A 23,517-nucleotide genomic window follows, 5' to 3' on the forward strand; every position below is an offset into this window, starting at 1 on the left:
GTCCGTGTGTTTTCCATGCGGTGCTCGCACGAATGCGGAGCAAAAAATGCTGCTTGAAGTACTATTGTCTCCACATGATTTGTGCAGAAAACACATGGACCGCATTATAGTCTATGGAGTCTGTGTGTTTTCTTTGCTCTCCGCTTTTTAATGCGTTCGGTATTCTGTTTGGAGGTCCCCAAGTGGACTCCCCGAACGGAATACCGAACGCAGATGTGGCCTAACGCTAGGTTCACACCTGCGTTCTGGTCTCCGTTCTGTGCTTTCCGTCTTCTACATGCAAGTAGACGGAAAGCACAGACCAGGTGTGGCAGTGAGCGTTTTATGCTCTCTGCCGCAAAACCGTTTTTTTAAATCCGGACACAGAGTACTGCATGTCCGACTCTGTGTCTGGATTAAAAAACCCGGTTTCGCGGCGGAGAGCGTAAAACGCTCACGGCTGGACAGCTTTCTCACCCATTCAAATGAATGGGTGAGAAAGACTCCTGCAGGTTTCCGTGTCCTGCTCTGTTTTATGCAGGAAACGGAAACCTGCATAACGGGCCGGGCGCAGATGTGAACGAGCCCTTAGTTTGATTTGCCTCAAATGTCAAGTTCAGTGTAGCATCACAAGAAAGATGAGATTCTTCTCTTTCATACGACACCCAAAGCAGATTTCTATATTTTATAATGTTTGTTTTGTTTCCATTTCACAGAGATAACAATGAGAAGCAGGGTACAGGTTACTCTCAACAGAGAAGCAAGGAAAAGAGTGAAAAAATGCAGGAACTCACAGAAAGGAGCCCAAATTAATAAGGTATGTTACAAAATGTATTAATGACTCAAATGTAAAAAAAAAACAAGATTTATCTGAAGGTTTGGTTACACTTTAAAGAATTACTGTACATTAACAGTTCCCTAATGCATGATTTTTAAGCCTCACATTCCTATCTAATTCTTTACCAGCAGGGGGCTCTCTATTCCAGGGTATCCTAGTTAGATCACAATTTATAATAAACACCAACATGGTTGTAAGTAATTTCATGGTTCAAGTAATAACAGGGGCTTCCAGCTGCTCACATCCAGCACGATCCTGCTGATGACTTTGTATTTTCCTTTTGTGTTCTAAGCAGCGCACTGTATACATTCTAGGAACTGAGAGTTAACTAACAGGATTGGAATGTACTCAATAGAAAAACAGTCACACCTTTCTATAAGGCACGGTCTTCTGCAGATGATATCCCCTCTCCCTTGCTCTCTGCTCTGGGAGCCTAATAAAATCAATGTGACTCTCCAGAGAAATTGAGCATTTACCCCCATTCCCCCATCGATAACAGCTATTCATAGTACAGCATCAAAACAGACCCATCTCACTTACTTTCTGACCAGGTTCTAATAAACCCAAACCTCAGGTTTTCTGGGCTGCCTCCGACTCGGTCACCTGTTTGGCATTAGCACCCAGCACCAGAGTTACATCCCCTCTTACCTCCCCTACATGTTCAGTGTATATTGCCTATACTGTGGGGCCTGGCTTCACTATTATTTATTTATTATTCTTACTTATATAGCGCCATCATATTCCGCAGCGCTTTACAGACATTGACAGTCACTGTCCCATATAGGGCTCACAATCTAAATTCTCTATCAGTATGTCTTTGGTGTGTGGGAGGAAACCGGAGTACCCGGAGGAAACCCACGCAAACACAGGGAGAACATACAAACTCCTTGCAGCTGTTGTCTTTGGCAGTATTAGAACCCCAGGACTCCAGTGCTGCAAGGCTGCAGTGCTAACCACTGAGCCACCGTGCTGCCCACCATGTAGTCTCCCAGACCCCATAGTACAAATAATGCACACTGAACGTTTTTGTGCAAGTCGTAAGTGTGTCTAAAACACTTGATAAGTGTGACGCAAGTTGTGTTAGAGTTTTTGGCCACAAATCATTTTGCTTGTCAATCGTTTTCTTGCAAATCATTTTGCTTTTCCTTAAAGGGGCTCTATCATTGGGAAAAGTCATTTTTAACTAAGCTCATACATGCATAACCTTTAGAAAGGCTATTTCACTCCTACTTTTAGTATGTAGATTGCCTCAGTGGTTTCTGAATAAGTCTGTTTTTATTCATATGCTAATGAAATTCCAGCCAGCACAGGAAGTTCCCAGCAGCACTGTCTCTGCTATTATCTCCTATGTGTGTGTGCAAACAGGAAGCTGTCATCATCATCATCAGCAGCAGCCTATGCATAGGAAACAATAGCAAAGGGGGTGCACAATGTCTAATTAGCATATAAATAAAAACGGACTTATTCAAAAACCGCTGAGGCAATTTACATACTAAAGGTAGGTGTGGAATAGGCTTTCTAAAGGCTATGCAAGGATGTGCTTATCTAAAAATTACTTTGCCCAATGATAGAGACCCTTTAAAGAGGACCTTTCATAGTCCGGGGCACAGGCAGTTCTATATACTGCTGGAAAGCTGACAGTGCGCTGAATTCAGCGCACTGTCGACTTTCCTGATCTGTGCCCCAGGTAAAGCGCTATCAGTCCCGGTACCGTAGCGCTTTACAGTCAGAAGGGCATTTCTGACAGTTAGCCAGGGACGCCCTTCTGCCCAGCAGCGCCTATCACGCTGTAGAGTGTGAGTGGGGAGGAACGTCCCCTCCCTCTGCTCACAGTGCTCGTCCATAGACGAGCACTATCAGGAGAGGAGGGGGGCGTTCCTATCCGCTCCACAGTACAGCGCGATAGGCGCTGCTGGGCAGAAGGGCGTCCCTGGCTAACTGTCAGAAACGCCCTTCTGACTGTAAAGCGCTACGGTACCGGGACCGATAGCGCTTTACCAGGGGCACAGATCGGGAAAGCCGACAGTGCGCTGAATTCAGCGCACTGTCAGCTTTCCAGCAGTCTATAGAACTGCCTGTGCCCAATCTGATGAAAGGTCCTCTTTAAAAGGGTATTCCCATGTACATAATCATATCTATATTTGTAGATAATTAAAAGTTAAATATTTTTGCAAATATAAGTAGTCAAAAATTCTGCAGTGTTTTAAAGATTTTCTCTGATCATCTTAGTGGTGACACTGTTATCTTGATCGGTTGCAACAGATATGACCACAAATGCAGAAACTTTCTATGGTCTGGGACTTGTCAAAAACCCAGCCATGACTTTCTTATTGTAGCTGTGTTATCAAGCAGGGACACTGCATGTATCAGAAGATCTCCTGGCCACAAAAAGGAAATCATAGCTGATTCTCTGACCTTACAAAGGTCTTGCATTCATGGTTGCATCCACTGGCAAACGATCAAGACAACAAAACTGAGATCACAAGCTTTTTAGAGAATATCTTTAAAACTCTGCAAAATGTTTAATTACTCATATTTGCAAAAATGTTTAACTTTTAGTTACCTACATATTTAAAAATGGTTATGTTAGTGGGAATACCCTTTTAACCCCTTCCCATTGGTATCATTTTTTCGATTTTCATTTTTTACTTCCAGCCTTCCAAACCCCATTGCTTTTTATTTTTCTGTTCACAGAGCCATGTGAGGGCTTATTGTTTGCAGGACAAATTGTTCTTTATAATGATACCATTTATTCTTCTGTACAAGGGCCAAAAACACTGCTGGTACAAGGCTCAACTCACCCCAAGGGCCAAAAACACTGCTGGTGCAAGGCTCAACTCACCCCAAGGGCCAAAAACACTACTGGTGCAAGGCTCAACTCACCCCAAGGGCCAAAAACACTGCTGGTACAAGGCTCAACTCACCCCAAGGGCCAAAAACACTGCTGGTGCAAGGCTCAACTCACCCAAAGCGCCAAAAACACTACTGGTACAAGGCTCAACTCACCCCAAGGGCCAAAAACACTACTGGTACAAGGCTCAACTCACCCCAAGGGCCAAAAACACTGCTGGTACAAGGCTCAACTCACCCCAAGGGCCAAAAACACTACTGGTACAAGGCTCAACTCACCCCAAGGGCTAAAAACTATGCTGGTGCAAGGCTCAACTCACCTCAAGGGCCAAAAACTATGCTGGTACAAGGCTCAACTCACCCCAAGGGTCAAAAACACTCCTGGTGCGAGGCTCAACTCACCCCAGGAGCCAAAAACTAAAACACTGCTGGTGCAAGGCTCAACTCACCCCAAGAGCCAAAAACTAAAACACTGCTGGTGCAAGGCTCAACTCACCCCAAGGGCCAAAAACATTGCTGGTGCAAGGCTCAACTCACCCCAAGGGCCAAAAACTATGCTGGTTAGAGGCTCAACTCACCCCAAGGGCCAAAAACTAAGCTGCTTAGAGGCTCATCTCACCCCAAGGGCCAAAAACTATGCTGGTTAGAGGCTCAACTCACCCCAAGGGCCAAAAACTAAGCTGCTTAGAGGCTCATCTCACCCCAAGGGCCAAAAACTATGCTGGTTAGAGGCTCAATCCACCCAAAGAGCCAAAAACTAAGCTGGTTAGAGGCTCAACTCACCCAAAGGGCCTAACATTCTGTTGGTTAAAGGCTCAACTCAATTAGAGGTGCAATGTTTAGATGACTTCTTTCCAAACCGAGGGTGATTCCTTTCGGTAAAATGTGATGGCCGTTTCCAGCCCTGATTATCCTGGTTGCTCGTGTTCAGTAATGAGGCCAGCTCAGCATGAGGATCTTGTACGTTAGGTTGTCCATGCCCACTAATGTACATGAAGACTCAATCACAGTAAATGTTCTTATTTTTCTCCAATTCAATCTGCTCTGAAAGATGGCCTAGGCACTGCTGCAATGGCAATCACTGGGTTTTCCTGTTCTGGTTCCAAAGAATCTTGTGTCTTACTTGAAGAAGATACCATCTTAGTCTGACTGCTGGTTGCTTGTGCTGCAGCATTTGGAGTTGGGTCTGTCAGCCTTGTGATGAACTCCACATTCTGGATCCCATTACTTTCAACAGTCTCTACAGTCTTTTGACACTTTGAATTTTGTTCAGTTCCAAAGGACTCTGTGTTTAGATTTGGCTCAGTCGCAGCTCCAGAACATGCCTTGGAAGGCAAGGTTTCCTTTAGTGACTCCATCTCAGCAGCATGATGATGATGAAGCTTTGTTAAATCTAGTGTTAGAAGGGAAAGTGGTTTCTGATCTACATCTAAAGTACTGGAGCATGTTGTTTGGACTATTAACACCTGATCAGAACCCTGTATAGGTAATGTAGAGTCCGATATTAGAGGAACATTACCGCTAGTAGTGGTTGCAGCCAATTCTCCACCTTTGCGGTCCTCTAAATAAAAGTTACCCCCAGGACTTGATGCCAAAATGTTATCAATTTCACAATCAAGGTCAATGTCTGGGTCCTCAGTCCAATCCACTGCATCTATCCCACACAATGAGAGTGATGGTTTTGGAACCACCGTTTTAGGGGCTAACAATTTTAAAGGGGCTACCACTCTACTGGTGCAAGGCTAAACTGTCTTAAAAGGCCTAACACTCTGCTGGTGCAAGGCTCAACTCACCCAAAGGACAAAAAACTCTGCTGGTGCAAGGCTGAACTAAGTTAAAGGGCCTAAAACTGTTCTGGTAAGAGGCTGAAGTCACCTAAGGGGCCTGAATCTGTCAGAGGGCCGGATATAGCTTGCGGGCCGTACTTTTCCCAGGTCTGCTATAGACTATAATTGGATTCGATATTTGGTTGAATATTGAGGGGCTACTCGAAACGAATATCGAATATTTCACTACTCGCTCATCTCTAGTGCTCACCTGTCCCCAGTGCTTCAGTGTCCCCCAGCGCACTCTGGTACTGCTGCTCCGCTGCTGCATATGACTACTGAGGCCAAACAGTGGCCTAAGGAAAGTCTCTTAACTGAGACTGATTGGCCTCAGTGGTCATGTGCAGCAGGGACTTCTACTGGAAGAAAACACCGGAACAGCAGGACCAGACCACGCTATGAGACACTGAATCACTGGGGACAGGTGAGGTTTTTTTTTATTTCCACCCTCCCCAGCCTCATATTAAAAAGTGATTATCACAGACAACCCCAAGTGTTTTAAGAACCTAACCAAACTTGTAAGAAGTCTTGTCCAGTGCTTGATCTATTAATTACCTTCATCTGGAGTCCACAACAAAGCAGCATCTACATTCTTTACTCGGCACAGCAACTTGTCCGTATGGGTAGCCCCCTATGAATCCATGTTAAAGGAACACCGAAACGTCAGAGATAGATGAGTATGTTTTGTTCTTTTATATGTTACCAATGTCTTGGGTCTCTCCTGAGTCTGTCCAATTCCTGGACAATCCCTTTAAGAATAATGTTCCATAGTGACCTCCATACAGTGTAATGTTCCATAGTGGCCCCTCCACACAGTGTAATGTCCTATAGTGGCCCCATTACACAGTATAATGTCTCACAGTAGCCCCTTCACACAGTATAGTATCCCATAGTGGCCCCTACACAGAGTATAATGTCCCATAATTGCCCCTTTGGTTTTAGTTATGAATTTTCCAAAGGTTTTGGGTTTGGCTAAAATCACTATGATTCAGGAAGTTCCAGTTTCTGGACCGCATTCAGCCTGGGAATTGCAGGCCATTGCAGGTCCGGATTTTTCAGACTGTATTTGCCCCTGTGCAACAAGTCTCAGGAGGTAGCAGTCTGTCTACTGAGGTGATGTCATGATCTACTGAAGGCAAGCAATGCAAGTAGAAAAGCCATATTCTGATGCTGGAAGGAGTAAAGTCCAGAAACGCACAGAGTATTTTAGGAGCTGAGCATGCTAATCCTATGGGTGTCCTATATTCTCATTGTATGTTTGAGAGAATACTTAAGGTTTCTGTAACCATAGATACCATGAAGCAGTAAGACTGCCTCAAAGAACTATGTCTTTCTGAAGCCCAGTGGGGAGAAGTGTTTGCTGGGTAATTCCCATCTGCTTTCTTTCTGCCTGGCTTGGCTTGACTGACAGGCTGCTCCTTATTTACAAATGGTGAAAGCCAGGTAGGGCATCAACTATCAGTTTCTAGAAAGCCACTGTTTATGAGTAAAAATTAGGGATCAGTTTATTACGACTGCTGATTTCTGCACAGGTCTTCTTAACCACAATACTGGGCCAATTTCTAGTTCAGAACCTGACAGGTTTTCGGGATTTTTGTATGTGCGGTTTTGAGGGATATAACATTTAGCACCCATTACAGGAGAAATACAGCCTCCTGCCCATAACTATAAAGCTGATCTGGGTCTGCTAGGACCCAATAGCTCTAAAAGCCTCTGATACTGGCGGTTCATGTGACCGCTGGGTCAGAGAGGAGCCACATCATGGCAGTGCTCATAGCTGTGTATACAGCGCTCATTGAGCACTGTATACTCAGCGATCGGGAAAGCAGGGACAGTAATAAACCTTCTCTAGGGGAGCTCCATCTGTAGGTACAGCCGGCTCACCGTTTCAGCAGTTGTACGATTTTGTGCAGCTGTTAAAACTGCAAGGACGTACCAGTACATCCTTGCAGAACAAGAGAGGAACCCCTAATGTTAGGCAACCCCTGTTAACCTGAAGTTCACCAGCGATGTGAAAGCAATCTATTCTTTCCGGTTTTCAGGCTGCAGACGCTCATTGGTTTTTCATTACAAGGAGCGTCATGTTGTCCAAATCCCTTCCACTATCAGACGGAATAATACAAGGAATCCATTTTTTTAAATTAATCCAAAAGTTTATTGAAAACAACTACATGGATATTCACTTGGGATTTGAGATGACAGTGACACACATATGCTCCATTCAAGCCTCTTACATGAACAAAGCTTAACAGTCCCCTCCTCACCTAGAGTTTGATATATGGTTAATGCTCAGGAGCTCAATGTCTGACACAATTATACTACATTTTGCAACTAGTTTTCTCATTCTGCCTCTAAAATAGTAACATTAGCAGCCACTGTGACTGACTGCATTTACTGGACTCAACTTGACTCAGTTGTGCCAAACTCAGTGCATAATAGTGATCTCTGAAGCTGTCAGCTCAAGCCTGCTAACGCCTCCGCAGTCCTGTACTTACAGTATGATTTGAGAACAGGGCTGTAGACCATTGATCTGGCTGGAGTTTGCAACATCTTGCTGTAGATCAGTATGATACATTGAGTTGGGTTCATCTGAGTCACAGTCATTTTAGAAAATGTGGTCATCGCACAGGCCATATTACCTAAGACCACAAGCATGGCCATCTCAATTCGTCCTTACGTTTACATTCATAAAATTGCTTCTAGTCATTTTGAGATGTTCTATAAACTATTTTAAGGACATCCCTCAATATCTTAAAAGTGTTATCTAGTGCTCTGTAGATAAAGCATAATCATGGTATAATGAACAGTTCTGCAAGTTTCTAATTGATTTTGTGTTTTATTTCTCACCAGCCTCAACAGTGACTGCAAACATTCTTGCTTCTGCTCACAGGCTTGCTTGGATGCGTCCTACAGACAATCCTTCAAGACAGATCCAGCTGCACAATTCTCTCTCCTGCCCCAGTTGGTTGCTACAGTCTATCACTGCAGGTAAATGGAATCAGTCTAATATCCGGTCAGTTTAGTGTCCAGAGAATTGACTGTAAACTGGATACAATTGTAGCAAACCTTCATCTGTGAGAGCATTAAAGGGGTTGTCCAGTTTCAGCAAATGTTATTGTTTTGATAATAAAATGTACAATTTTACAATTTACTTTCTGCAGCAATTCCTTGGTTTTCTAAATTTCTGCTAGCTGTAAATCAGTCTGCTTACTTCCAGTGGATAAAAATCAGTCTTCAGAGCTCTGTCTTATAATGAGCTGTGTACCTGTGTGTCTATCACATGACCATTGACTGAGTAGTAGCCACTAGAAGTAAACATGAGGAATTGATACAAAAAGAATATTGGAAAATTTTATAACTTTTTATTATGCAAATAATTTATTTGCTGAAACTATCTATACCGTATGCTAGTCCATGGATATAAACACAAATGTTCTTATTTACTGACAGCAAGCAAACAAATGCTGAGGGACTAAACACAAAATATATTAATATCTTGTATGAGTTTTGGTTAAGCTTTATTGACAGAATACTAGACCCCTGCCAAAGCGAAGAGTTTGGCCATTTAACTAGGGCAGCATTTAATGTAGCATTTCATGAGCCATTTGATGGCAACCTATATTGCTGCTGAAGGGTCTTTCTAGTATATTTCCAAATTACTTAGAAAAGTAAATTGGCCGCTGTCTGTGCACCACCAGGTGGTATTTGATGGCATTACAGGCTATTCTTTTATGGAGAATAGAATTGTAAGTGTGGGTATTTTTAACTTCAGTACTTGGCTGTTGACCTCACAAAACCTAAGTTTATTGCCGATTGCTGAAATCTATGCAACCAATGTCGTGAAATTGCTTTAGCAACAAATTCAGTTAAATACAAGGGAACCAGAAATCCCACGCTGCTATCCAAGCCTCTCATGTTTCTAGATGGATAAAGTACATTAGTGTGAGTGACTATAATGTGGTTATTAAAGACAAGTTTAGGTGAACGCATTCATTCAATACCCTGCAAGTTACAATGTGTGTTAAGTGCAATTCTTTGAGAAGCTGAGAGACTTGGGAGCCAGCCTGTTAATTGCACCAAGGCAGATATTGTGAATTAGGCAGTATAGACTGCAAGCTGTGAGAGGTTACTAAGGTACCGTCACAAGAGGATTCGATATTTACCCTGAGCTCAAACCACAAAAAAATTATAGTAAAATAAATTTCTACAAATTCCAGCCATGCAAAAAAAAAAAAAAAATCATAAAGAAATGTAATGAGCCTCAACAGAAATCAAAATCTTAGGAGACAGAAATCAAATTTTGCCTTATTTAGACAATAGGGGGTTGCAACCATGACCCTGTGTGGGAGAACAAAAGAAACCTTCCACAGGTTGTGTGTGGTATTGTAACTGCCCTATTCAGTCAATGCCAGACAGAACCTATGGACAGTTGTTGTGCAGCTATATTTTTGTAATCTGAAACTTCTTTAAGGCCGGGGAACCACGTTGCGAAAACTATGCTGTTTTGGCTGTGGCGCAACAAAAAAAACGCTGCGGTACCTGCAAAAGTATGGGATTCAGGCTATTCCCATCTATACATTGCAGAAAAAAATCTGCAGAGGAAATCACAGCATGTCAATTATATCATAAATACTGGCACTTTCTGTATAGGTATAATAGAAGCAGGAAGTCTGCAGAGGAAAACTCGCTATGGCTCGCTATGTGGGACCTTAGGGTTAGTTCATATCTGCATTTGGTAATCCGTTCGGGGAGTTGGCATGGGGACACCCGAACAGACTACTAAACGCACTGGCAAGTGGTGTGCAGTGAAAGCACATGGACCTCATAGACTATAATGGGGTCCGTGTGCTTTCAGCGCGCTGCCTGCACGAATCCTGTGGACATGAAAGTAGATCACGAAGTACTTTCCTGTCCGCATGTGCCGTGCAGACACCACGCAGAAAACACACGGACCCCATTATAGTCTATGGGGTCCTTGTGCTTTCACTGCTCACCGCTTGCCAATGCGTTTGGCATTCTGTTTGGGGGGTGGGGGTGGTGGTGGGGTGTGTCCCCATGCAGATACCCCGAACGAATTACCAAACGCAGATGTAAACTAACCCTTAGTTTAAAGCAGATGTCTGATATGGAAAACTATGCCAATTCCTTTCTAGAAGTTTTCTGAATTTTCCTAAGATTTGCCAGATCACTTGATAGTGACCCTCTAACTAAATATTGAGATGTTGCCAGAAGAGCCACCGCTCCTTTGTGTGGGTGTCTAAAACTGGCCTAGCAGAAGACAGAGTATTTTGTCTTACCATCATTATACATCCACCTTAGACCAGACTCAGACTAAATATACGTAGGAGTCTCATTAACAATTTCCTAAGTCTGTAGTTAGAAGTGTACAAGTGTGTATTTACACTATGTATACAGAATATTGGAAAATGAATGTATTCTGAACAACCAGAGCCTTTATTTATTTATTTATTTATTTATTTATTTATTTATTTATTTATAAAGATGTTAATATTTATCTTTAGCTTAAAGGGGTTGTACAGTATGAGAATTCTTCCAATAAGCACTCTTGTGAAGCTGCAGTACTAGAAGCAACCTCTGGATAACAGTCGTGCTGTTTATGGGGAAAAAGCTGGCCTCTCTCTAATCTTGTGCAACCTCTTTCATTGCGGTGTACTCCCTGGTGCCCCATTCTCACAGAAGGGAGAGCTTTCCTTTGAACATCTTATAGGAAACTTGTGCAAGAGGGATTTACATGTTCCAGGCAAATTGCTCTTCTCTGGAAAAAGAAGTCGCAGTCGTGGAACCCTCAGGGTTGCAATGCGACTCAATTCACTAGTGTAAGAAAAAGAGTTGCAAGGTGAACTGGCGATATTTGGTTGCGTCTGAATTTACCAGGTAGTCCTAGCTGAAAATTTACATGAGAGCAATGCATTGTGGGAGCTCAGATGACAGACTGGGGCCACATGGACAGTAATTGCAGTGAGTTTGCCAGTGACTAACCTGCTGTGAGGTACAGTAGCAGCATAGTGGATTAGAACTGTCATTGCAAAATCACCTACTCTATGCTGCGGGTTTTAAACCTGCAGCATGTCATTTGTTGCTAAAGGTTCCACCTGCAACTTTGACCCTTTGCAATGCATGCTTGTAGACTTGCCATGATGGTTGCAAAAAAAAAAAAAAATACAGAACTTGGATGGGTTTTGCTGTGGTGGCTTTCAGGGGAACTCACTGCTGAAATTTCTCTGACAAACAGCATGTTCATTTGTTGTAGCCCCAGTCGTAAGATAACTTCTCAGCAGATGGTTCTCACATCTGACAGCAGGTGACACCAAATAGCTGTGTTTCCAATCAGGAATGGATAATGCCACATAAAATGACTCAAAATCAGTCAAATAATATATGAGCATACTTACTCAATATAAGTAGATTTATACTGGTATTACTAAAGGTTTCTACAAGTTTAGTCAAGAAGCTTGAAAAGGTAACCCAGTTTTTGAAAGTTAACATTTATGATAAAAATCCTCACAAAATTTGCAGTATTCTGTATTATGTGCATGCAAAAAATAAAATTAATTCAACAAAACAAAAAAAACCCAGAGGCACATTACCTAAAAGTATTTGAAAATGTCCTTACATAAAGAAATTAAATATTTTAGAGCAGACATATTATGCTACCAACTTTCCTTTTGGATGGCGCAATAATGTTGCAGCTCAGGGGGAGGCATTATGGCTAAGGCTGTCAACACTCCAGCAGCAAAATGGTTAAATTACACCTCTATTTATAGGCAGTGGAACTACAGCTTATTCCACCAGGGCATATGTTTGCAATTAAAAAATAAAACATTTAGTTTTTATTTTCATGCAGAGTGCCTTTCAAAATAGTCACAAATAAATTGATATAAAAAGACAGCACTAGACAATTAAATATCTTGCAGAATTAAAAAGCTGAGTTAAAAAGATTATAAACCATGGATGGGCAGTTTCCCATTTTATTTTTTGTACTGTTCTAGTGAGTGAGGGTGCATGCACATGATGTAACGCGGTACTGATTCTTGCATGATAACTCTTATAAGGATCAGTGCTGCAAAACAGAATCCCATTGACTTCAATGGGTTCCGTTTAGCGCGCGTAACGCATTGAAATCAATGGGAGGCTTTTTAACCCATTGATTTCAATGTGTTACGCGCGCTAAACGGAACCCATTGAAGTCAATGGGATTCTGTTTTGCAGCACTGATCCTTATAAGAGTTATCATGCAAGAATCAGTGCCGCATTACATCGTGTGCATGCACCCTAATTGCGCAATGCTAGATAACGCCTCAGTGTGCATTATAAAAGTTGACTGTAATATAGCCGAGATCCCCACAGTGAAAACCATCTTTGTGCTACTCTAAATGCAACAACACGCACTATCAAAATATTACATATAAACACCATTGCATTTTTTCTCCTGCGGCTAAAAAAAACAAAAATACAATTTAATTTAAATTAAAAAGTCAGGAAAAAAAATATAAATCACACTGTACATCCTTTAAACATCTGCATTTGAAATATTTGTAACCATACAAATTAAAAAAAAAAACATTGAAAAAAAATAAAAACAAAACTATACAAGCGGGATGTTAACTGAGAGATGACAAAGCTTTTTTTTCCTTTTTTTTTTTAAAACATGTTTTCTACAAGCTGGAAAGCGCAAAAAGAGTCTTGGTGCATTTCTCCTGATGTTTCCTTAGGTTTGCCCCGCAGTTTTCCAGACTTATTCTAGATTACTATTATCATTATTGGTGATTCTGCAGACCATAAAAATAGTCCTTGATGTTAAAAATTCTAAACTGGTGTTCAGGTACCCTGACCTCCCCACAGACTGGCCTTCGTCTTATTACAGAATGGCACAGAAAAACTTTTTCTCTCTGAAGGGGTTTTCCGAAGCAGGCACTGGGGTCAATAGCGGATCCTCCTTAGCGTGGGCCTCACAGTACGCCATCAGATCTGCGGCTGCTTTAGATACCTTGGAAAAAAAAAACAATAGGTTTCAGCAATTCTGCAGATATGTATCAAACAGACATTTAACTATTTTATGCAAACTATAATACAGTATTAACCAAATCTCATTCCCCAGTAAGCAATGGGATAAAGGAAATTCCCCTGTCTTGTAGTTTCAGGTCATTATATATTACATGTACCCTGTGGCAGTCCATGAGTATAGATTGAAATCTACATCAGCTAGTAACTGGTGGAAATTTCAGTCATCATTTATACCAGGAAATTGCCATAAATTCTGATAAATTTCTGATAAATTTGCCAGCCACACTCGATTTTCATAAATTGCTGGGTGGCGTAAAATGCCATTTGTTCAAAAGGTTTGCACTAGAAAGTTGTTTATTGCAAATTGCAGCATGCTTTGGGTTAGCCCCCTTGCAGATAACCATGTGTCTGGTCAGTGTTCTATCCGGGTTTTTCCTGGATAGCACACTTACCCATTCATTTCTATGGGCCCGTACCTATGACCATGAATTACACAGTCTTGTGCGCGGGCCAACAGTCCAGGTCGCAAAATATGGAACAGGTCCCATTCCTGTTAGATTTTGCGACCCTGCTACCGCGGCTCCTATTCTTGAATGAAAGGGGCTGCAGAAGCACGACCAATACACAGGCGGCACACAGGTGACATCTGTGTTTTGCCCGTGCTGTTCATTAAAGGGATTCTACCATTAAAAACTTTTTTTTTCCTCATTGACACTTCGGAATGGCCTTAAGAAAGGCTATTCTTCTCCTACCTTTAGATGTCTTCTCCGCGCCGTTGTTCAGTTCAAATTCCGTTTTTCGTTGGTATGCAAATGAGTTCTCTTGCAGCACAGGGGGCGGGCCCCAGTGCTCAAACATATTATATTATATTATGTATTACGCACGTATCACATTAAAAGCAATAGGGAAAAAAGCCTCCCATTGATTTCAATGGGGAGCGCACGTATGCCGGCTCCCATTCAAGTCAATGGGAGCTGCGTGTTTTTACATTCAGAATGAGCGCAGCATAACTCCGTGTGAAGGCTCCCCTAGTCTGTTTTTTTCAGGTATCTTCCTATAGACTTCTCTAAAGGAAAATAAATGTCTGAAACAATGCGTCAAAATATGCGTGACCATGAAATACTTTTCCATAAATGATAGCATATTTCTATGATTTTATGATCCATGGTGGATCTGACCACTGGGATTCCTATTGTTCCTGAAAATAAAGGAGCAATAGTGCCATTACAGCACTGAGTTACTGTATGTTCATTCCTTCCCTGCACATAGGTTCTTTGGTTACTCAGTGTCGAGGAGCTGCATTACGGCCTTATTCAAGTGAATGGGACCTTGCACAGCTCTTGGCCCCTTTATTTACTTTCAGGTTTGGTGTGAGTTCCAGAAGTTGGACCCCAAACGATCATAAATCTATGGTATAATGAAATGCATGAGCTCCACTTTAAATATTTGCAATATGTCATGCATGAATATACATTAGAATCTACAGTGTAGCTAGTTAATAGGGCCAGTACAGCAGGGCAGGGCTCTGACAGAAGATGAAGGATTTGCTGTGTCAGGAGGCCTCTATGTGTCATTTTGCCCGGTACCAGGAGATTTCAACATTAATTTGTTGTCCTGTCAATCACTGTCAGCACAAGTGTGAATAAAGAAGGAAACGGAGACCTGGAGGTCACAAGTTCTGTGCAGTTTCAAAGACAGGGTTAAATTAAGAAAGAAAAAAAGTCACAGCACAGCGTGGGAAAAACAATTAAATTGGCTTAAACATTTAAAGAGATAGCGGCAGATGGATATTCCCCAATTTAGCAGATCAGTAGGAGACCAGTGCATTTCACAGCTGCTAGTCACAGGGAACAGATGTAGCAGGTCTGAATTATCACTAAATTATCAAGGGCTGCAGCATTTGTGTATCCCATGTCTGTTATAATTCAGTATACTTAAAGGGAGTTTATCATCTCCCCCAATGATATTCCACCTTGTTACAAAGTACATCACAGTGATAAACAACATACCTTTATTCCAGTTTTATAGATTTGGAGAGAAAAAAAAAAGTTGTTGTTTTATACAAATGAGGCAATTAGTGCACTGGGGGCGGGCCTTCTCCCCTTTGAGCACTGCTTTTGCAATACAGACCCCTACCATCTGAGTTACCCCACGCTGGGCTGTGTTACCCTGGACTGATTCCTGCCCTCAGTGCACCAGCTGCCTCATATGTATAAGACTTCAAAGTTTTTTTTCTCCAAATCCAAAAAAAACCTGACATACATAACAGAGGTATGTTGATTCTCATTCTTAGGGGGAGGTGGTAGACTCCATCAATTTTGAGGTGTGATTTGAATCCCCTGAAGCCAATGCAAAATCTCCAACAGGGCCCAAACTGCTATGTTTTTACATATTTATTATAATTATTTTTTTTTTTCGGTAGGTGTTGATGGTCCCCATGGGCCTCCTCCATCACCAGGAGAGAACTCTTAGTCATGTGAGCTACATATTATATCCCTGCTTACATTGTGATTTTTTTTTTTATTGTTGCCACAACTAGGAATGGAGCAGGATTTAGACAAATGTTTACATTCACTGACACCAAACAGAGATCTAGCACAATAGGTTAGAATGCTGCTAAACTTTTCATGACACTTTTCTTTACATCATGCTTTACACAACAAAGACAAATATTTCATTCATATTATAGCAAAATATCCATGTATCTATTAAAAGTCTCTATAGGGAATACCTAATGAAACATTGCACTGACTGGGTCAAAATCTGTGTGCCTGTGGCCATTTATAGGAACAGATGCTGCTGCAGAAGACCGTGCTACTGAATGGGGGGAGGGGGACACAAGTTCTAGACATTAGATTCCTGTGGTTAAGCTCACTGGGAGAAGAGAGCTTACTATTAAATATTTACTAATTGGGGGATCTTTGATTTAACCAGTTAATAGCCATTAGACTTCCTTCGCACACAGCTTTTCTTTCTGTTGGATTTAGTACAACCAACCAATGATGTATACTGTATTAAACTCTGTGGGGGGGAATTTATCAATGCATCTTTGCCAGTATTCTGGCGTAAAAGTGGCTTTTTTACCCCAAAGGAATGCCAGATGCCCCCGGGATATTTTAAGACATTGATGGGCCAAGTGCAATAGCTTAATGAGTGACCCCACCACCATTACCTTACTTGACCCATACAAATTGTAATGCCCTGTAAGTGGCCCTCACATACTCACCTAGTCCCAATCCCACAGTGCCGTTTGTAGACTCCAGCACTAGTGCTGTCTGTAGATGGGCGCTCATCGAACCTCCCTGCCTCAGGCAGCACTAGTCAAGGCCTGAATGGTAGAGCATAGAGCTGATAGAGTTGAATACAATGGTGGAGTATGAAGCTGCGTTCTGAGGACAAAGAGCTGAAATCAGGACCTACCACCCAGAACAGCGAGACAGGACCTGATATTCAGAACTGTCCCGACTGCACCATTTGCCTTATGGTTAAAGTGTCCTTGCATTCCCACATTTGGCACCTTACTTGCCAATTTCTGTGGATGTGGATGGAAAGCAAGGCAACCCAGGGCCTCAGCCTGGCATATTTATTATACCTCACACCAATTGTCTAGGGTGAGTTATACAGGAATTCTACAGCAGTTTCTGACTGGTGCAGACTCCAATCCTAGTGCACGGGCATTTCCCTGAGCCTCTTGATACCATTAATCGTGCCTTGTGCCTGTCCGGGCTTTTATTGAGGCCACTGGTCTTGATAAAACAAGAGTGTCCATGTTTCTGGTCTCAGAGTTGTCTGCTGTGCGGCACAAAGTGCTATGAGTATGTGCAGCTTTAGTTTCCTGTCAGCTGTTTCCAGCTTTTTCAGGAGACTTCATAATTAGTCAGTGACTGGATTATATTCTGTGTTTCAGTCTCTAGAATCCCTGCTTGTTGTAAGTAATTGAAAACATTCTTATTTACATTCAGAGGCTGAAAATTTAGTCTGCGTTCACACAGCCAATTTTTGTTCCAGTCTGTTGTGCTTCCAGGAACCACAGAGTATAAACTAAAAAGCAGATGCATGTCCCATCAAGCGCAGTATAGAGATCTCAAGCTTCACAACGATGTGCTATTCTGATGTGGAAAAACAGGCCAGAATAAGACATCTCCATTTTGTCACAGGGGCCAAAGCTGTGCATATGGCCCCATTCAGTTCAGTGGGTTCATATGCAGTTTATCAGACTCAAAGTACATCCCAATTGTTAAACTCATTTGTCTGAATGGGCTCAAAATGGTCAATGTGTCTCACTAGGGAGAGACTGGTACAAACTTCTTACAGCATCTTAGGGTTTGCCACAGTTTTACCTATTTTAGACAATCTGTCGTGAGCTGAAATCTCTAAATTCCTATCAGTTTGTTAAAATCTATCAGTGCACAAAAAAAATGTATCAGTCTGAATTCCAAACAGAGCTCATGACTAACTTTGTGAATAACATTGTAGCAAACCCTTTGCTGTGAGGTCACTGACAGTATGTAGAGATAATGAAACTAGTAAGGAACTGATTAGGGATAGAGAATCAATAGACAACAATTAACCAAAATGGAAGTCAGCTCCATTAATCGATGTGAACTTGCTCACATCGATTACTTCAATTACTTTCCATCCATGTCATCCTGTCTGACACTGCCATTGACTAAAGGACATGTCACTAACTGTACACTATCCAGTCAGGACTGCTGATATGTGAACAACCATGGCGTGGCATATAAATACAGGGGGTGTCATGTAAAAAGGACTGTGTCCTAAAATAAAAAAGACATTCTTTAATTGTAATCTAGGTAAAATATTCAATTATGATTTTGATTTGGGTCATAACCGCCCAGCCCAAGATCTTATACATAAAGTCTATAAGAAAGTTTCAAAACATGCAAACCCTTATATAAAAGATCACTTTTATTCAGAGTATAGCCTCTTATTGTTATAAGGAAGTAGCTCATTTGCCTCTAATTGGTAAAGATGACAATAAGTTTATATTCTTACATCAGGGCATGGCTACATTAAACCGATCTGAAATCAGTCATCAGTGCAATGTATCTATTATTCAACAGATTGTGGATGTTCGCTGCCAGCGCCTTGAGACCATTGAGCTGCTCTGTAAAGACAAATTTTGTGAACCCCTTCCTAGTAATTAAATAAAACATGGCCTCCCTCCCCAGGCTCCAATGTAACATGCATGATTGCCTATTAAAATATAATCCAGCATTTTGTCTCAGTACTGTATTCTATATCATGCAATTTACAACCAATGTACCAGCTACCTGAAAGGGCCTTAATCTATCTACAATGAAATATTCTGCAACATTATCATTTACTTTTAGCTCATGCTTTGCTCAGGCTGGATTCTCCGTGCAAAATTAGTTTTTGAAACCATCTCAAAATCCTCAAAGGCCAGAGCCCCGCGTGATTTGCCCATGGTAGAAACGCCATGGAAAAAAAAAAATCGCAGCATTTTACAATCAGGATTCTAGGGAATCCCCATGCCCACTTTGTGGTATAAATCGCGGTGCAGACAAGCGGCGATTTCCAAAACTGGCACGATTTTGGAAATTGCATTATGTCAATTATACCTACAGAAATGCCAGTGGTTTCCCCATAGGTATAATTGAAACCTCTGCGAACTTTCTGTGTAAAGCACTGCGGGAACAACCACAATGTGTTGCCACCATGGTTTTTCCGGCAGCGCTTTTTTTGCTGCAGGATGCCATGTGGGGCCTTAGCCCAAATTCTTTTTGCAACAAACTTTTTACTTTATTATGTAATAAATATTCACACTCCAAAGACATACTGATAGGAAATTTAGGTTGTGAGCCCTATATGAGATTGCGGCTGAATGTCTGTAAAGCAATGTGGAATATGATGGCGCTATATAAGTAAGCAATTAAATAATAAAAACAATAAATAAATATGACAGTTTCAGTACAGTCATCTTGCTACCAGTAGAGGGTTAGGTCAGCAGAGTCTTCTCATTATTAGCAGAGGGTTGATACACAGTCATTATCATTAAAAGGGGATGGTCAGCAGTCATCTCATTATTACATTATTATTATTATTATTATTATTATTATTATTATTGCAGGATGTGGTCTACATGGTCACTCTATTGTCATGGTCACAATTATTTATTAGAAGACAATAGTCTAGATAGTCACTTTATTAGAAGACAGAATAAACAGAGTTATCTCATTATTAGATTGTAGGATTAGTAGAGTCATCTCAACATTAGGAGACTGAATCAGAAGAGTCATATTATATGTTGTTATTATTATAGGACTGGGTCAATTCATTACCAATGAAAACGGGGTTAGCAGTGTAAGCTTTTTGGCGATCATCAAAGCTCCCCTGCCAATCCCTGGTCTCTGGAAGAGGGACCTCCTGGAGACTGTATTAGTCTATGGACAGTTTTCTGACTATTAGTTCGCATTGGCTGCAGGTGTCATAAAGCAACACACTCCCTGCTGCACAGTCTATACTTACAAAACAGAAAGGAAGTATGTGCCTCCAATGTAGCTACCAGCAGGGATATTAAGAAGTAAATGACTACAACATTAAAACAAAAAAAAGCAGAACACAGATTAACATTACATATATTATTTCTCTTCCCTAGACTTTCCAGTAATGAGTGAAATTAAAATTAAAACATCAGACATTTGCTCTAAGGTGTTTTGTAATGGGCGTCTTAAGAACGCACCAAGAGTTAACCAGTGACTTAATGACATTAATAGCCGTCAACATGAGAACAGCAGGGAGTGTTGGTTTATGGAGAATTCAGCCAGGCTAATGGCACAATGTGTATCTTGATGTTTTAAATTATCCAAATACATCTGCATCTCTCCATCTCTGCCTGTTTGATGTATTCAGCTCCATTATTCATAGCACCATGGGTGGAAGCTTTGCACACACAGAGAAGTCACTTAATTCTAGAAATCACATTGTGCATTAAATCCGCTGATGAAGGAAAAGTTCATCTGGATTTTTTTTATTTCCGTTGTATTAATTTTTTAACAGTGTGTGGAGGGAAGAGAAATGTTATTTAATACGTGGATTAAAAATACGGTAAGTAAAAACAAAATAAAAAAACATTTCTAAAAAACATTGACCATAGTGACAAACCAGCTAGAGTTAGAGAGGCTGAAACTTGTATGTCTGCTGGGATGGATGTAAATTACTTATTCAGAATTTTTCATCTTAAAATGTATTTTTTTTATTTATTTTGCTTACTGATGTAGCTCCAACATATTCCGCAGCACTTTTACAGACATTGTCACATCTAGGGTTCACAATCGAAGTTCCTTATCGTTAGGTTTTTGGTATCGTATAAACCTGTATATATGCAAGCTGAGCTTTTCTGCCTTCATCCTGTAGTATTTTCTGACAGTGTAGTACAGTACAGATAGATTATATAGGATATTTCATGTTGACTTGCATAACATAATATATACTCATACCTTTATTCTGTCTATATTGGCTTCCATTTTCAGTTGTTCTACCAGCTTTCTGGCTTGTGCTATGTTGGCTGTATTATTGCTCGCCATTAGGCTGCTGACTTGGCTGCTATGATCTGAAATAAATTGACAAGATATTTGCATTTATTATGATAATGTGCATTTTATGTAAAAGACAGCTAGATTTAGGAAAATGATAATACAATTAGAAAACAATTCATAAAACAATAGTATATGCAATAGGAAATGATTGGAGGTTGTTCCAGATGAATTGGAGGGCAGATTTGGCTTTTGTCTGGGGAGCTAAAGGGCTTCTGGCACCAACATTCAGCCAAATAATGGTGGCCAAGCATGTACGAATCCAAGGTAGTTATTAGCTCTAATTTCCTGTATTCCCATAGACAAAACCATGGCACCTCTTTAATATGTGGCTCCACATCCAAGAGGTGGAAGGAGGGCCCTCACCAATTGTTTATTCCAGCCCTTAATGAAGAGGCATCTGACATTAATCAAATAATAAACTAATTAAATACAGGACAGGGGGATCTGGCCATTGGTACATGGGAGCCTCAACCCACCTGATTTCACAGGATCAATATCACTGGTGTGACCTTTCCATTCTTAGAAATATTGATTTTTGAAACCTACTGGAGTCAGTAGTATATGAGATGTGGCAGTGAGAGCTGAGCTGTTAGAACTTGGGATTAAAGTCGTTTTGTGACTTTGTGCCAAAGGAAAGTAGTCAATCCTGCGGTATTCACAAGCCAAACACAATAAACAGTGATATCACCTAACCGCACAATACTGAGTGGCCCCAAAATAGCCTAAATGAAAAAATGGCCCCCTAGTTTGGGCACAATATACTCATATTTCTTAGCATGGGTGAGGGTTCTGGTGAAATTAGGAGACCCCAGTTCCCTTATATGAAAGAAAAGAAATCGCCTTTTATAGATATGTGATTTCTCCAAACACATTCAAGTCAATGTGCTGGTCCATAAGGGTCTGGATTATAGTACATACTGCTGGTGAGGTTATTCACATTTAGTGATCGAGCCATTAGATGAATACGCCTGACTGGTGACAACCAGACTTGATAACCTTCCATAAACTCAAGTACCATCTACAGAAGTAGTGGATGTTTGGCCACAGTCCGAAATGAAGAAGAAAAAAAAAAAAAAAAGCTTCATATGAGAAAAAAAAGAGGTTGTAAAACTTGGTGACAGCTTCTATTCTGATATTGAACAGGAGTTAAAGTTCTTGGTCCTAGCAGCAATAAGCGCAGGAGAAAGCCTCCCGGGGTAATAAGAGTGCGACATTTGAGCGCCATGCCAAATATTTATTATTTTATTTTAGAAAAACATTTTATTTTTTATTTATTTCACAATCTTTGCTGCAGTAAATACTAATAAAAAAAATCATTATGTATAGTAGTAAGGATAGGAATAAACACATATATCTCAAAAACAAGTTCATGGAACATAAGTTAATACAAAATCAGTCAAAGGTTTCAATTCTCACATTTTTTTCTCCTATTTCTTAAAATTTTGATGCTGTTTAATAAAATTATTAGGTAAATCAAAACAGGTACATTATCAAATTCTGAGGGGTTTCAGACTGACGTTCAGAACATTTCTGACTCCACTCATGTATATTTCAAATATATATATATATATATATATATATATATATATATATATATATATATATATATATATAATATTTCTTACTTAATTAATTAATTAATTTATTTTTTACAAGATAAAATGAAAGGGGTTATCCTGTTTTTAGTATTGATGGCCTATCCTTGGGATAGGAACATCTGTACCAAGACAGTGTGGCTCTCGGTAATGTTTACATACCATGAGCTGTGCTGCTCACTCGTCCTCGCTATGCAAGTACGGCAGCAATGTCCCATTGAAGTCTATGTAAGATGAGACAGAGGTAGAAACATCTCATACTATAACAAACTGTCCAACAACCCTACAGGTAAGCGGCCTCTGCTATGGCTTATATTTGTTATTCTACAGGATATTCCTCACATGTATGCACAGAGAAATGACATTATAAAGTAAGATTTTTTCCCCCTCCTCAATATAGGCTGAGAATCAACATCGTGATTACATTCTGAACAACGTATGCATTTTAATGACATTACTGTCAAGTCGAGTACAAATTAATGTGCACCTGTCACCTTTGCATAGCACGTCGGCCATTTTGTAGGCTAATGCTATATTCATGATGTGGCAGAGCAACATATAATTACACTGGGAACCAGCGACAGAGACTTCGTGGGCCTAGTGTAGAACTAAAATAATACAGGAAAACGTTGGACAATTGCCGAGAGCAACCACTCCAATAATCCCTCTAGTAAAGATTAGAAAATAGTTAATGAGAGCATCACGTTATTGATATATAGTGAGACCTAACTGAGATATTCACCTAAAACTGCATTGAAATGTAGGGGTGATTTCTATAGGCAATGACTCCATGTTCTATCCGCATTAGTTTTTATACATACAGC

At 40.7% G+C, this 23,517-nt stretch overlaps 1 protein-coding gene across 2 annotated transcripts in view; it reads right to left on the reverse strand.

Moving 5' to 3' along the window:
• Positions 1-13,165: 13,165 nt before the first annotated feature.
• GNG2 (G protein subunit gamma 2) overlaps positions 13,166-23,517 on the reverse strand; it is a 57,367-nt gene continuing 47,015 nt past the window's right edge. For both annotated transcript variants that reach the window (XM_075282562.1, XM_075282561.1), the window contains 2 exons: positions 21,000-21,112; positions 13,166-13,501 (listed from right to left, as the gene is read on the reverse strand). In XM_075282562.1, the coding sequence (XP_075138663.1) occupies positions 13,373-13,501; positions 21,000-21,086 (216 nt within the window). In that variant the 5' untranslated portion in view covers positions 21,087-21,112 and the 3' untranslated portion in view covers positions 13,166-13,372. The remainder of the gene's footprint in view (positions 13,502-20,999; positions 21,113-23,517) is intronic.

The sequence above is a fragment of the Leptodactylus fuscus genome, chromosome 7 (genome assembly GCF_031893055.1).
Source record: "Leptodactylus fuscus isolate aLepFus1 chromosome 7, aLepFus1.hap2, whole genome shotgun sequence".
NCBI classification, from domain to species: Eukaryota; Metazoa; Chordata; class Amphibia; order Anura; family Leptodactylidae; genus Leptodactylus; species Leptodactylus fuscus.